The sequence below is a fragment of the Teleopsis dalmanni genome, chromosome 2 (assembly GCF_002237135.1).
Source record: "Teleopsis dalmanni isolate 2A chromosome 2, ASM223713v2, whole genome shotgun sequence".
Taxonomy (NCBI): domain Eukaryota; kingdom Metazoa; phylum Arthropoda; class Insecta; order Diptera; family Diopsidae; genus Teleopsis; species Teleopsis dalmanni.
In genome coordinates this window covers 71,923,473-71,936,786 of record NC_051847.1, presented here as the reverse complement: position 1 = coordinate 71,936,786, position 13,314 = coordinate 71,923,473, and the positions used below count along the sequence as shown (strand labels likewise).

The 13,314-nt window shown below is 32.8% G+C and overlaps 1 protein-coding gene across 1 annotated transcript; it reads left to right on the top strand.

Moving 5' to 3' along the window:
* Positions 1-7,631: 7,631 nt before the first annotated feature.
* Positions 7,632-10,269, top strand: LOC119674732. The gene is made up of 3 exons (XM_038085887.1): positions 7,632-7,662; positions 9,591-9,761; positions 9,927-10,269. Exons 1-3 carry the CDS (start codon positions 7,642-7,644, stop codon positions 10,071-10,073), a joined length of 339 nt encoding a protein of 112 aa, XP_037941815.1. The 5' UTR covers positions 7,632-7,641; the 3' UTR covers positions 10,074-10,269.
* Positions 10,270-13,314: the final 3,045 nt, after the last annotated feature.

The window sequence follows — 13,314 nt, the reverse complement described above, 5'->3', positions numbered from 1 at the left end:
TTATAGGCGCTTTCCGGTATGGCTTTGAGTTCCCTCTGCGAATTCTGTTTTACGTCTTCTATGGATTCAAAACGCGTTCCTCTGAGTGGTAATTTGAGGTTGGGAAACAGGAAAAAGTCACACGGTGCAAGATCAGGTGAATACGGTGGCTGTTCGATGGTATTTATTGAATGTTTGGCCTTAAAATCGTTGATAATTTTGGCTTGGTGTGAGGGAGCATTCTGGTCGTGACACGTCCATGAATTGTCCTCCACAATTGAGGGCGTGGTCTCACGACCGATGCCTAGCTCTCGTGCTATTTCTCTAACACTCACATGAGGATTTTTGAACACGATTTCCTTTGCCTTTTCAATGTTTTCGTCGGTGGTAGAGGTCGAAGGTCGTCCAGAACGCGGCATGTCTTTGACGGTCGTACGACCGTCCTGAAAGGCTTTGTACCACTCATAAACTTGAGTTTTCGATAAAACTGATTCCCCATAAGCCTTTTGTAGCATTCGCAACAAAAATTTCGTTCGAAACACAAAATTTGATGCAAACTCTTTGTTCAATATTTTTTTCCATTGTTTTTTTCGCAACGCACTACTGAGGTGAACTGGTTTCAACAGCTGCCGTAAACGAACTGTCTGACAGATCGCGCTCATTTTTGGCATAGTGATTAAGGACAGTGCTGCCAAACTACATAAACTTAAAATATCGAAAAATATACAGCGCGCGAATTTTAAATGAGAACCTCCGAAAACTTTTCGGTCACAATGTATGTTATCTTCTAGGTGAGTCATAGTTCTTTATCAGTGGTCTTTTCGTTTGTTGGAATACCTCACAAAAGATATGCAATACAACAGTGACCTGTTATAAAATAGCTTTCCTGATGCTATGAGTTATAGAAATAAGATGGTAGCAAAGAGGTCTTAACTGTCTTATAAGCCTTAATTAAACCTTTCTTCGTGTTATGCGTTATAGAAACAGATAAGACAGTAACAAATCGATTTAGTAAATCAGTTGTGGGACCGTGATGATGACTACTGTGTACTATATAGCTTTTTTTAAACACTTCTGAAGACTACTTCACCTACAACTCTTGGTGACTACATTTAATGGTATATAGTAGACTACACTAGTGTACTAATGACAAACTGATTGAACGGTTTAACATTATTACAGCACCTATTATTATTGATGAACCCATTAAATTTATCATTAAGTAAATAAGATGAGGCTGCACTTTGCTCCACTTGGAGAGAAGAACAGTTGTAATTTAGTAAGTATATAAGATTGGATATTTTGTTTTTGGAAGAATTTTACATAATGTATCTGTTTATAGTTGAAAATTTTGGAGAGTGTTGTTATAATTGACTATTTGGCTATATCCTTTCTAGTTTGTGGTAGAGTTTGGAACAGAGACCTTTCTGAAAGGTTTCTATAAAATACTCATATTATTAATGTTAATTATTTTTTGCCGAGAGTGACGCGTCTTTATTACAAACAGAAACTATTTAAAAGTTAAAAGAGTTCGAATAGAAATGAAAAGACAACAACAAAAATTTAGTTCATTCATATTATTTCTTAGTTTCATGACTTATTTGAAGTCATCAAAATTTATGATGTCATAAACTTATGAACATGCAGATTTATGTTAAAATTCATAATAAAATTTATTTATTTCACTCACAAATAAAATTGAAAAAGTAAAATCATAAAAAAGACTTAAAATGAGTTAAAAACAAAAATTCACATACATAATAATATTATGCAATTTTGCATGAATGAAACGGTTTGAAGCCATAATTTCATCCAAAGTGGCCAAAATAATAAACAACAGGCCCAGACATGAAGCAACCGAGTGTGGTTAAAATCAAGCAAATAATTACAAAAACTAATAGTAGAAAGATGAAGAAGAAGAAGAAGAAGAAAATTTGAACTGAAGAGCAATCAATTTCAAAATTTCTCGTGTCTCAACTGAAGACATTTTTCAAGGTCTAGCATTTAATTCGGAAACCCACTGAAGAGACACTCAAACTCAAACAGTGTTTAGTAGGTCAGCTATTGAATTTAATATGAATTCAACATATGTACATATATAATATAAACAAAATAAAATAAATAAATATATATGGTTTTGCATTTGTTTGGCCTAAAAATGTGTCAAGCACCTGCCCGAGTTTGCAGACTTTTACTCAAAACACACAACGAGTACTCAAGTATGGCTTATGCGTACCTATGAGGGCTGCAGAAATTTCAAAGAATTCAAGAAAAAAAAAGTGAATTAATTGATTTGCAGCTACTTTGGTTGAATTAAAATTCGTAATGCATAACTCGATTCGAAAGCGCTTCGAACCTCACTTTTACAACTGAAAATGTTGCTAATTTGGGCCTGAAGAGAGCGCGATCGAAAATTGTGTCAGAAATGAAACCGTAAGCCGCGTACCGATCGTGTTGGATCGCCGTTAATTACAAGTGTCAATAAAAAAAAAAAAATAAATAATTAAATATTTTCACAATTATTTAAAAAAGTATATATATTAAAGAAAAGCAAAAAAAAAAAAAAATTAATAAAAAAATATTTAAATAAAAATAACTTCACTTTTTTTTATTTTTTAAAAATTACATTCAGTATTCACTGAGCTTTCTTTATTCCCATTGGATTTTTTAGTTTCTATGATTTGGTTAAACTTACAGGCAATAAAAACGCGCTTAATTTACTCATATTTTTTTCTTTTAAATATTTCTATTTAATTTTATATTTAAAAAAAATTCACACTTAAATTTCCACAGGCGAAACTTCCGGCTCTGATAGCAAATATCGCACGCTAAAGCGTTTTTCGCTGTACGACTGAAGCAGTTTGGCTCGAATCTTTTTGCTGGCGCGTTTGTTTTGTAACTGAACTGGCCGCGGTTGCTTCAATTGTTGGTTAGTAGTTTAAGTCGAGGCTTACTTGCAGCCTAAGCTGCAATTGAAACTGGTTGGAGTAGATCAAGCAAAGTCACGACAGCTAACATCCAACAAGCTGACAGGCTAATAAGCTAACGAGCTTCGAGAGAACTTCGAGAGCGGCGAACTGAAAAGTCGGCCGCTTATGACTCCAGCCGCTCTCCGAGCTGTAAATACATAATCGTCTCGTATTTGTTATGAGTACTCATAACAGAGTTATGTATCTCTGTTTGAGTTTGGTTTCCGGAGTTTTTGTTTACATTGCCAGAAGACAAAAGCCTACACTATTCAATTTTATATTACTGAAAAAAAAATGCAAAATATAGAGCAGTATGTAGGTATATATCGGGTAGGGTCTTTTAGATAAATTTGCGTTATTAAAAACTATTTTATCGCAATATATCAATTACATATCAGTCATAATATATTAATAATGAATATTGAGGGCGTAGGGTCTAGCAGTCAAGTGCCTTATTCTTACTTAACTTTAACTTTAACTTACAAATAAACAAAAAAATAATAATGGTTATAAGGCACATTTGAATATTCTACGAATCATTTAGGTGGTTTCACTTATTCAAGTCCCTCTCCAAATTACGTGCTGATATGAGGTACTATTTTTAGAGGTGTATGCGTTCAAACTAAAAGAAAAATTTTATCGAATCATATATTAATGGCAATACTAATGAAAAATTATTTCAATCAGTTGCTCGTTACAGTAGTATCTTTAGAAATACACTCCAGGGCCACAAGTTTTCAAAAAGTTTTTTTTTTGAATATTGCAGGCTATATTTCAAATTTGGTGTACTCGATACTTGCTCTTAAGACTGGAATTGTAGGAAACTTATACACATAAATCAATCAAAGCGTTCCACAAGCTGTAAGAAACCAATCTACAGGGCAAATAGGGTCTTTATTTCTGAAAATAGAGTCAAAAAAAAGTCATCAAGCACAGCTTTATTGAACAATATAATTGTTAACCCTAAATATTGTTCCCCTAAATATATCACTGGGTATGCTATTGGGTCTGCTTACATATCGGCACGATAATCAAGATATTGGATCATAAACGTGGAAATAATATAATATAATATAATGGAAAAAATCTGTCAAAATAGTCAGTTTGATAAAAATCCGTCGTCAAATCGCGACACCTAGAAGACTGTAAACGTACCAATATTTGTGCTGTTAAAAGTAAGTCTGGTTTTCAAGTGTAAATCTCGCAAGACTCTCTCCTCTTGTCATTGAGTATTTCTGTGACTTAAAAATGAAAGTGAAAGTGTAAACCGTAAAACCACAGTTTTATTGTCTACTCACACTCTTCCTACCCATTTGGGTCTCATTATTGCTGGTTTTATTTTGTGCCCTTTCGTCGCCAATTCAAATAAATTGTGGATTTCCTCACTAAAATTAGCAGAAGCAAGCGTAACTAAATACGAAAAATTGACAACAATTTCAGATGTGAAGACCTGAAGACTGGCACGTTACCCACGTTACCCATCTAAATATTGCTGAATGAATTCGTGTGCTCCTCCAAGTGAAGCGAGCTCGTCTCAAGATACGCAATGCGCAAGCGCAAAGATAGACCCGTTTTTGCATAGTAAAATGGGGACATTGCGATGGCTTTCTGGTGTAAACACAAAAAGTTTGATAAATCGGTTTTTCCACAAGTGCGGATTATGCAATTTTTCATATATTTACCTTCAATTATTTGCAATTATGCAAAAAATTGTTATGATGTATCTAAAGACTTATGAGTTGTTAGACAATTGAAGTTGTTTTTAAATAAATTTTTTATACGAGTCTTCAGAGACTTATGGGAGTTAAATAAATATTTCTCAGTAAACGGTTGAAGTGATCAATTTAATACGGATGGATTCAGTATTTTTTATAGAAAAAAATATCGGTCGATGTGGGGAGGAATTGTAAAGAAAGTTTCAATCTTATATGGGTTCACAACCCATGAATAAATAAGAAGAAGAGAAGATTAAAATTGAAGAATTCGTAGTTTTGTATGAAATATATTCTTACCTTGGTAATGATGTTAATTGTTTAAAACTGCTCTACAGGTCATTGGACACTGCTATACTAGCAAAGATTGATAAAGAAAAAAACGACAACATTTAAAGTGTTATAGTTTCTATATGTTAGGTTAGGTTGAAGTGGTGACCTTGTTCTTCAAACCTCACTCTAGTTTTATTAATACTCGTTACGATACTATGAATAAGCGTTGTTCATACATAGAGCAGAAAGATACCCCAAAAAGGACCACAGCCGTTAGAGAACATGATAACGCAGAAAGCCACAACCCCACGTTCAAGTTAAAGTGAACCAACCTGACAAGTCTTTAAAATTAGCTAAATTCATAATGTACGATGACAGCTCTTGTAGGGCCGTAAAGAAAGGGAGCCTTATGATTTTTATTCTTCTATTAACTGAAGATGTACACTGAGAAAGAAGCTAAACTACAAATTCATCCTCCTCTTCAAATCGCAACCATGGCAAATATCATTATAAGGTAGATCCAGTTTCATAACATGTCACTTTTCAGCACAGACAGTGTAGTATTGAGCAATTCCAATAACGGATCTTCATGACACCACGGATTAGAATTATTGACACGCAAAATAGTAGAACCAACAAGAAGGACCACTGTGGTCAGCATACAGATAACACTGAAAGGCACGATTCTCTCATTCGTGTGAAAGTGAATCAATCTGATAAGTCCAAAAGCTTGGTTAAATTCAAAATGAAGGATGACAGCTCAGTTCGTAAGAAAAGGTGCCGTAGAAATTTTTGATCTTCTATTTGTCAAAAATGTGCTTTAACAAAGAAGGAGAGTTACGATTTCCTTCTCTTCTTCATAATCATGAAAACTGTCATTACAGGGTAGATCCAGTCTCGTAGCATGTCTTTCTAGTACACCGTAATTCGTCAGTACCAATACCATAGTGCTGAGCAGTTTCTGTTTTAGTTGAAGTAGCTAACCGGAACGTTTCTGGTTCAGTTTGGACCAGGTCGGACATTTCTGTTCAGTAAGGATTCACAGTAAGGATCAAGCAATGTTTAACGCTAGAATAACGCGTTATTGTGTTTAGTGATGAAGCTTTTTTCTGGTTAAATGGTAACATCAATAAGCAAAATTGCTATAGCGAAGATAATACTTAAGCCGTTAACGAATCACAACCATATTCATTAAGACTAACTGTTTGGTGCGATTTACACGCTGACGGCATCATCGGTCCTTATTTCTTTCGAAATGAAGAAGAAACTGCCGTGAATGGCGAGCGCCATCAATCCATACTGACTGAATTATTGTTTCCAAAAATTAATCAGTTAAACATCGATGACATTTGGTTCCAACAAAATAGCGCAACTTGTCATACAGCGCGTTTAACAATCGATTTATTGTGAAATCAATTTGGTAACTATTTTATTTCCAGAAGTGGTCCTGTTAATTGGCCTCCTCGTTCGTACGCTTTAACGCCTCTCAATTACTTTCTATGGGGCTAAATCATTGGTTTATGCTGGAAAACAGCAATTTTTGAAGCACTGCAAAAAATAGTCAAAAATTGTACTGATCGAATGGACCATGGATGTCGTAACCGCGGCGAACATATGTCGGAAAAGATATTCAAAAAATAAATGCCCTATAATTATTTACCTGATTATAATAAAAAAATATTCTTCCAACAATATTTCTGTTCTGTGTTAGCATTTGAAGTTCTCATGCAGCTGAAAAAATACCCGATATTTTCTTTCTTGAGAGTGGAATCTTATATATGATTCCACTATACCCTATGCCCTATGCTCCACTGGGAGTTAATGAAACAAGGAAGAAGAAGAAGAAAGTAAAAAAACTAGGTCTAAAAACTATCTATAGGAATTCTTTATTCCACTTGATAATAGCAAATCTCGGGTATATCGGCATATACTTAAATACCAGACTGCATTCGGTTTTTCGATTTTATTTGCTGCTCTATTTATTTGTCATATTGTACCTTTCTAACAGTCTTTGAATTATTTTAAAAATAATTTTATTTCTCTAAATATACGTGTCTCCAAATATCTAAAATCTTCAGTAGTTTACGCACTTCTATGCATATTTTCACAATTCAGTGATTATTAGATACATCATTATTATAATTATTTTGATATTCGTTATATTCAGGGTTTTCTTCTGTAGTTTAAATAGAGTAATAAAAATACTTTGTGTACTACCAATGTCAGAAGTTAGAGGTTAATGGCTTAGGGTTTAGAGCTACTACAAGATATTCAAATAATTTGCTCAGATAGATAACAGCAAATGTTGACTTTGCGCATGTAACTTATCTTAGGTTGAGCCGCAGAGTTGAGTAAAGAAAGATAAACAGAGATAAGTCTCTGTTGCCGGTTGCAGTCATCAAGAGAGGTTCGCGTTTTCTGGTGTCTTGAAGAAATCGAACTGAGTTGGCGTGTTCAATTTGGCATGTAGCGTTTCTTCAACTCGTTCGGTTTGTTTACTTCTCGATTTTTATGCAAACAGTTTTTTTTTTTAATATTTTACAACTTCAGATAGATTTATGCAATCATTCGTTGTTTAGTAATCAATAGCTTCTCCAACCGATCAAGACGAAAAGTTTAATTTGCGGTTTTATATTTTTCTTTCTCATTTTGAAAGTAAATTTTAAATATTTTTTTGTGAGAATATTAACAAATCTGATATATTAAAAATGAATTTGATCAAATTTAGTGTAAGTTTTATTAAAAGTTATAATTACTCTATTTTTAGTGAAGTATTTGTTTAAATAAATAAATATGTGCAGTTGAATATGGTTTTACAGTGAAATGTGCCTTGACAATGTCTTTTTTAAGATCCAACTTCCTTGATTTCATAAAATTACGTTAGGTGATCGATCTGTTCATCTGTCGAAGAGCTTTAACATTCGAATTAAGTGAAAGCAACATTTAGCATAAGTCATAAAAATAAAACAGGATTAATACCAGGTTCACTAAACTCAAAACCGCTTGAAATGGACAATGGACGATTTATTTAAAAAAAAAACCTGGAAAAACTTCAGTTTCACTTTATCTAAACTTAAATTCCCTTCATTGTTGAAAAATAGTTTACCAACATTTCTAAACATCATTTAGTAAAATAATTAATGCCACATTGCCTATGAATCACTATTATTAAATTGTATTGTCTTCAGACTTACTTCGTAGTAAACTTCTTAACTTCACTTATGCAAGTATTTAATGTTCAAGTTCGCTCCTATATAGTGTGTCAGTTATGTTTGCTCGTTCCCAGTCCAAGAGAGGGAGTCCTTTCCTTTCTGGAGTCTTATTCTGGAGTTGGTTATGGAGGAACCTTTACTCCCTTATGTGGGCGAGAGTATGATGATTTTGCTGAAACCCATTTATAACTGAAGTTTCCTTCCTTTTGCTATAGTTTGGAGTTGGTTATGGAAAAACCTTTACTCCCTCATGTGGGCGAGTAAATCCATTGTTTTGTCGACACATTCAATGCTAGGCAAATGAGGGAGTGAAATATTTATTACTAGAATATATATAATTATGATTGGTGAAATTGTTTCAACCATTCATAAGTTTTACTTAATATAACTTAACTACTAAACCTTAAATTTAATATTCGAGTTTCGAATATTTCGATAAGCTAGAAATGTTCGGGTTCCATAACATATATAATACAATAAGCAAAAGTGGTAGTTAACAGTACTAAACACTAAAACATTTATTTAAATTACTAAAACAAAATTTTTCCAGCATTATACAGTTAATAAAAAAAATCTGATGCATCTCGTGTGCTATATATCACCCTTGAAATCATTAAATATAGTGAACCGATCCAAATGAAAATAATAAATTTCTTTTGAAAAATGCAAATTCAAAAACGTGTAAAAGTGCTTGCTAAAAGCACTAAAATTTTTATAAGCACCTTATTAAAAAATTGAAATTGCGACCTACAATGCAATTTGAAGGATAATACAAAAAACTGGAACTAAATGTCTATTTTGAGAAAAGAAATAATAAGGAGTAGCCATGACAAAGGGATTTATACAAGAACACCATTCATCTGTAACTGATCAAATCTTCGAGCTAAAGCAATTTATAAAGAAATGTTATCTGTATGGGTTTGTCCTTTATATTATTTTCGTTGACTAGAAGTTGGCTGTATTTTCCTCAGATTGTGCAAAGGGTGGTCAAAAAAGCTTTTACTACAAAGTCTAATCAGTGTAGACGTTAAATGAGACCATAAGGGAGAGAAAATTTAGTTCGGTAATTTTTTTCTGAATGTAAATAAAGATAAAGCTGGATAATAGTAGAAAAAGTTTAAATAATTTAAATTGTTACTATTTTATTTCCGCATCCTCCCAATGGCAGTATGTCCTTAACAGCTAATATTCTGGCTTTCATCCGATGAACGGACTATTTTCTGTTCAGTTAGGGTTACTACGACAAAAAAAAAGATCAGCAATAGTTGTAGTGGAGTGGAGCAGTTCTAGCGTCACTGGAAGCTCCAGTAGTCCGCATTTTTTCTCTTTATTCTACGATTCTACTGCTATATCATTGTTATATTTATTATATGCCACAAATATAAAAATAAATAGAGATTATATGTTAATAAGTAATACCGCTGATAATTAATTTTTCTTTTTAGTTTACAGTCATGTTGTTCTGTTTAAGTTTGCAATCAATAGAAGGTTTTATATATCGGCTTATCACAGAAACTTTACAGAATAATGTCGCTGGTGAGCCTCTAACTCATGTGCCTAGCACTTGGGATTTTGATCCTACCATAAGTCAGAAGAGAAGAGCACTTTATTATGAAGTAAGTACTTTAGTAATAAAGAATGTATGAATATTATATCATGTATAATCATATCATATAGTCATATATATGTTTATACACTACATACTATATATAGTATAGATACCATATATATACTATATATGTTTATATACATAAATAATTACCACGGATATTTATTTATAGACACATGGTTTTCGTTCTGCCAAATTTATTGAACGCATCGGACTTGGCATTGATGGACATGAAGATGATAGACGTGTTGAGCAGCAGGTCCGTGATGCGGGTCGCTTAAACGGAGAGCATAATATCAATTTTCCCCCTAACACGTAGGATTTCGTAGGGGCATATTTATTTGAGTATCATATAAGTTAAATAGTAAATAACGAAATGCAATGTAAAGTAATAAATTATGCAAATAAACCAAATTGCCACTTGTGTATGTAAGTGAATCTGAGCATTTCGTATTTAGAAACTCGTTCACGTACATTTCAATTAAAGTGGAACATTGTCATCATCATCATTTTAATTTGCAGCGATTAATTTATTGTTGGCATTAATGTGCTTCACAAGGATTTGTGTAATTTGTCATTGGGTGGTTCTGCGCCCAACCAGTGGAGCTAATATAGTCGTACGGATAACCAGGCTTAAACATTTGAATATGCATATTTGCACCATGCGACGTTCGACTCACGACGTACGACGAATGTGCAGTGAAGCTGGGTGCTGCTGTTAGTCTGGGTCTGGGTCTGGGCTTGTAGGGAATAAATGAGCCAAATGAATGCTAAATAGAAAATCTTATATGGTTTTAATAAACGTTATTAGCGCATTGTTAAACATAATTATTAGTGCTGACGTTGTGCTACAGTTGTTGCAAGAACGGGCATGGATATGGGCATGGGCATAGGTATGGGTATGGCACGGGTAGGGGTATGGGTATGGCACGGGTACAGTTGCATTGCGGCAGCAACAATTGCTGTAATTACATTTTACTGCAAACAAGCTACTTCATAATTTCATAATTCCAAAGATAATTTGAGCCAATTTTCTACTTGCACAATTAGGACATTTTTAAGTGAACATTAATCGCTAATTACAGCGAAATTCCGCTTCTATGAAGAAATTTTGCGAACATATTTTGTTTTTGTGTTTTGTAATTATGTCGTTAGCTTATTTTTTGAATTTTCATTAAAATAATTAATGTATATATGGAAGATATTATTCTTAATGAAAGTTAAATATGGTGTAGTAATATAAAATAGGACATAAAAAAAAATTTAATGATAAGAAAATTATGAATTTTTAGAAAATTTGGACCTAAGAACATAAGAATACATAAGAATAATAAGAATTCAACATACAAAAAAAGACATTATAAATAATGAAAAAAAAAATCAGGACTAATGATATAAAAAGTAATGATTTAGGAAACCAAAACAAATAAAAATTCTTCTTATAATATTTTGACTAGTAATAAACTTTAGTGGTTTCGAAATGATTTAAAAATCAATTGTTAAAGTTCCGACTGAAAGGCTCCAGACAACTCAAACCCAAAAACTCCCATTTGGAGAAGTTAATAATCAGGAAAATAATTATATCTAGATCAAGTAAAAATTCCGACTAAAAGGCTGCAGACAACTTAAACCCAAAAACTATCAATTAGAGAAATTAATAATTAGAAAAAGAATAATATCCAGATCAAGAAAATGCCGACCCTAAGGGATTGTCTACATACTGTTCATTCCATCTAGATAAATTATTAATGGATAAGTCTATCTCAAGCTAGCAAGAAGGAACGAGAGTACGGGTATGCAACGCATTTCAATTGATGAATACAATTTTGAGGTTGTTAGCAACTTTACCTACCTCGGTTCGCTGATTAGCAACAATATTGATTGCAGAATCGCAATAAGAAAAAGAATACAAGCAGCAAATAGATGTTTTTACAAATATTTAGACTTAATGAAATCAAGACTACTATCCAAGGAAAGTAAGCTACGAATATACAAGACAATAATAAGACCGGTACCTAAATATGGCTCAGAAACATGGACAATGACGAAGGCAGACGAAGAAGCTTTAAAAATTTTTGAAAGAAAATAGTTCGCCAAATCTACGGGCCAATCCAAATTGATGCAGAAACTTTTCAAAGACGACCAAATAAAGAAATTGAAGAACTGCTTAGAAATGAAAATATAGTGAGATACATTAAGTTGCAAAGGTTTCAATGGGCTGCTCATGTAATAAGAATGTGGTCGGAAAGAAAGCCGAACAGCATATTCAACGCAAAGCCGATGATAACCAGACACAGAGGTAGGTCAAGAACAAGATGGAATGAGAACGTGTATGGTGATGCAAGAACGATTGGAGTACTGAACTGGAAGAGAGTAGCAGAAGATAGGGACAGATAGAGGCAGATTGTGAGGGAGGCCAATGTTCATACTGGACTGTAGTGCCTTATTTGATCTATTAGTGTATCTTCGCATTTTCATCTATTTAGTGTATCATATTCAGTTATCTACCCCTTTTATAAAGAATACAGTTAGAGGTCTGATGTTGTACTGGCAACAATAAGCAAGAGTACCTCCGGTTATTAGTTTGCCTGTAATTTTATTATCTCTTAATCCTTGATGCTTTGAACATCAAATCACAATCACTCTTCGCAGATCTTGGTTGAATTTCACACTGCTTGATAAGCTTTCATTTTGTATTGTCATTGAAATGGGTGTATATAGTAAATCTTCTGCTCGAGAAGATAATAATCTGCAGACTTCGCAGGTTCTTTTTTAAGATGAAGTGATTACTTCCTTGATGATAAAAATGTAGGTTTAGAAGACAAACATTTAAAGTGAATATATGACATAGGCATAACCATATTTCTAAATACTTAGAACTGATAAAAAGAAGAAGAAAGCAGAAAGAGTTAAATAAATGATGTCTATGTAACTCCCGTAATTATTTCTGTCGTATAACTCGTGACGTTTGAAACATTGTAAGTTATATATATTAGTGCTTAATGAAGTCACATTGTTAAAAAAAAAAGTTTGTGTTTTTTAGGATGATGCATTATTGGTAAAAATAATGTTAGACGTTACGTTTCACAAACTGAAATTTGTTTTATTTTATTAACTTATAAAGCAAAAATTTTACAGTTTACTAACTCTACAACTTTATTTTTAAAATATTGTTAAAAATTAATTTTACAATTATTTATTAAATTGTATATAATTATATATCATATCTATACAGTCGCATAAAAAAAAATATATTAAATTTTATTTATTCAAACCATGTGATAAATGTGATATCATATGTTATTAATAAACAATTCTCAGAAACGCCGAAAGGTATGCAATATGAACACCTATACTCCGAGAATAATCAACTCTGAACCCCTATACTCCGAGAATAATCAACTCATTATTGTTAATCAGAGTAATTTCCTCGCAACGTAGATTCCTTTTAAAATGATGGAATCCATATTAATATTTACATTCAAGTTGAATTAAACAATGAAACTACGAAATTATAGATACAATCACGTAATAAACATACAGGAAATTATTTTACCCTT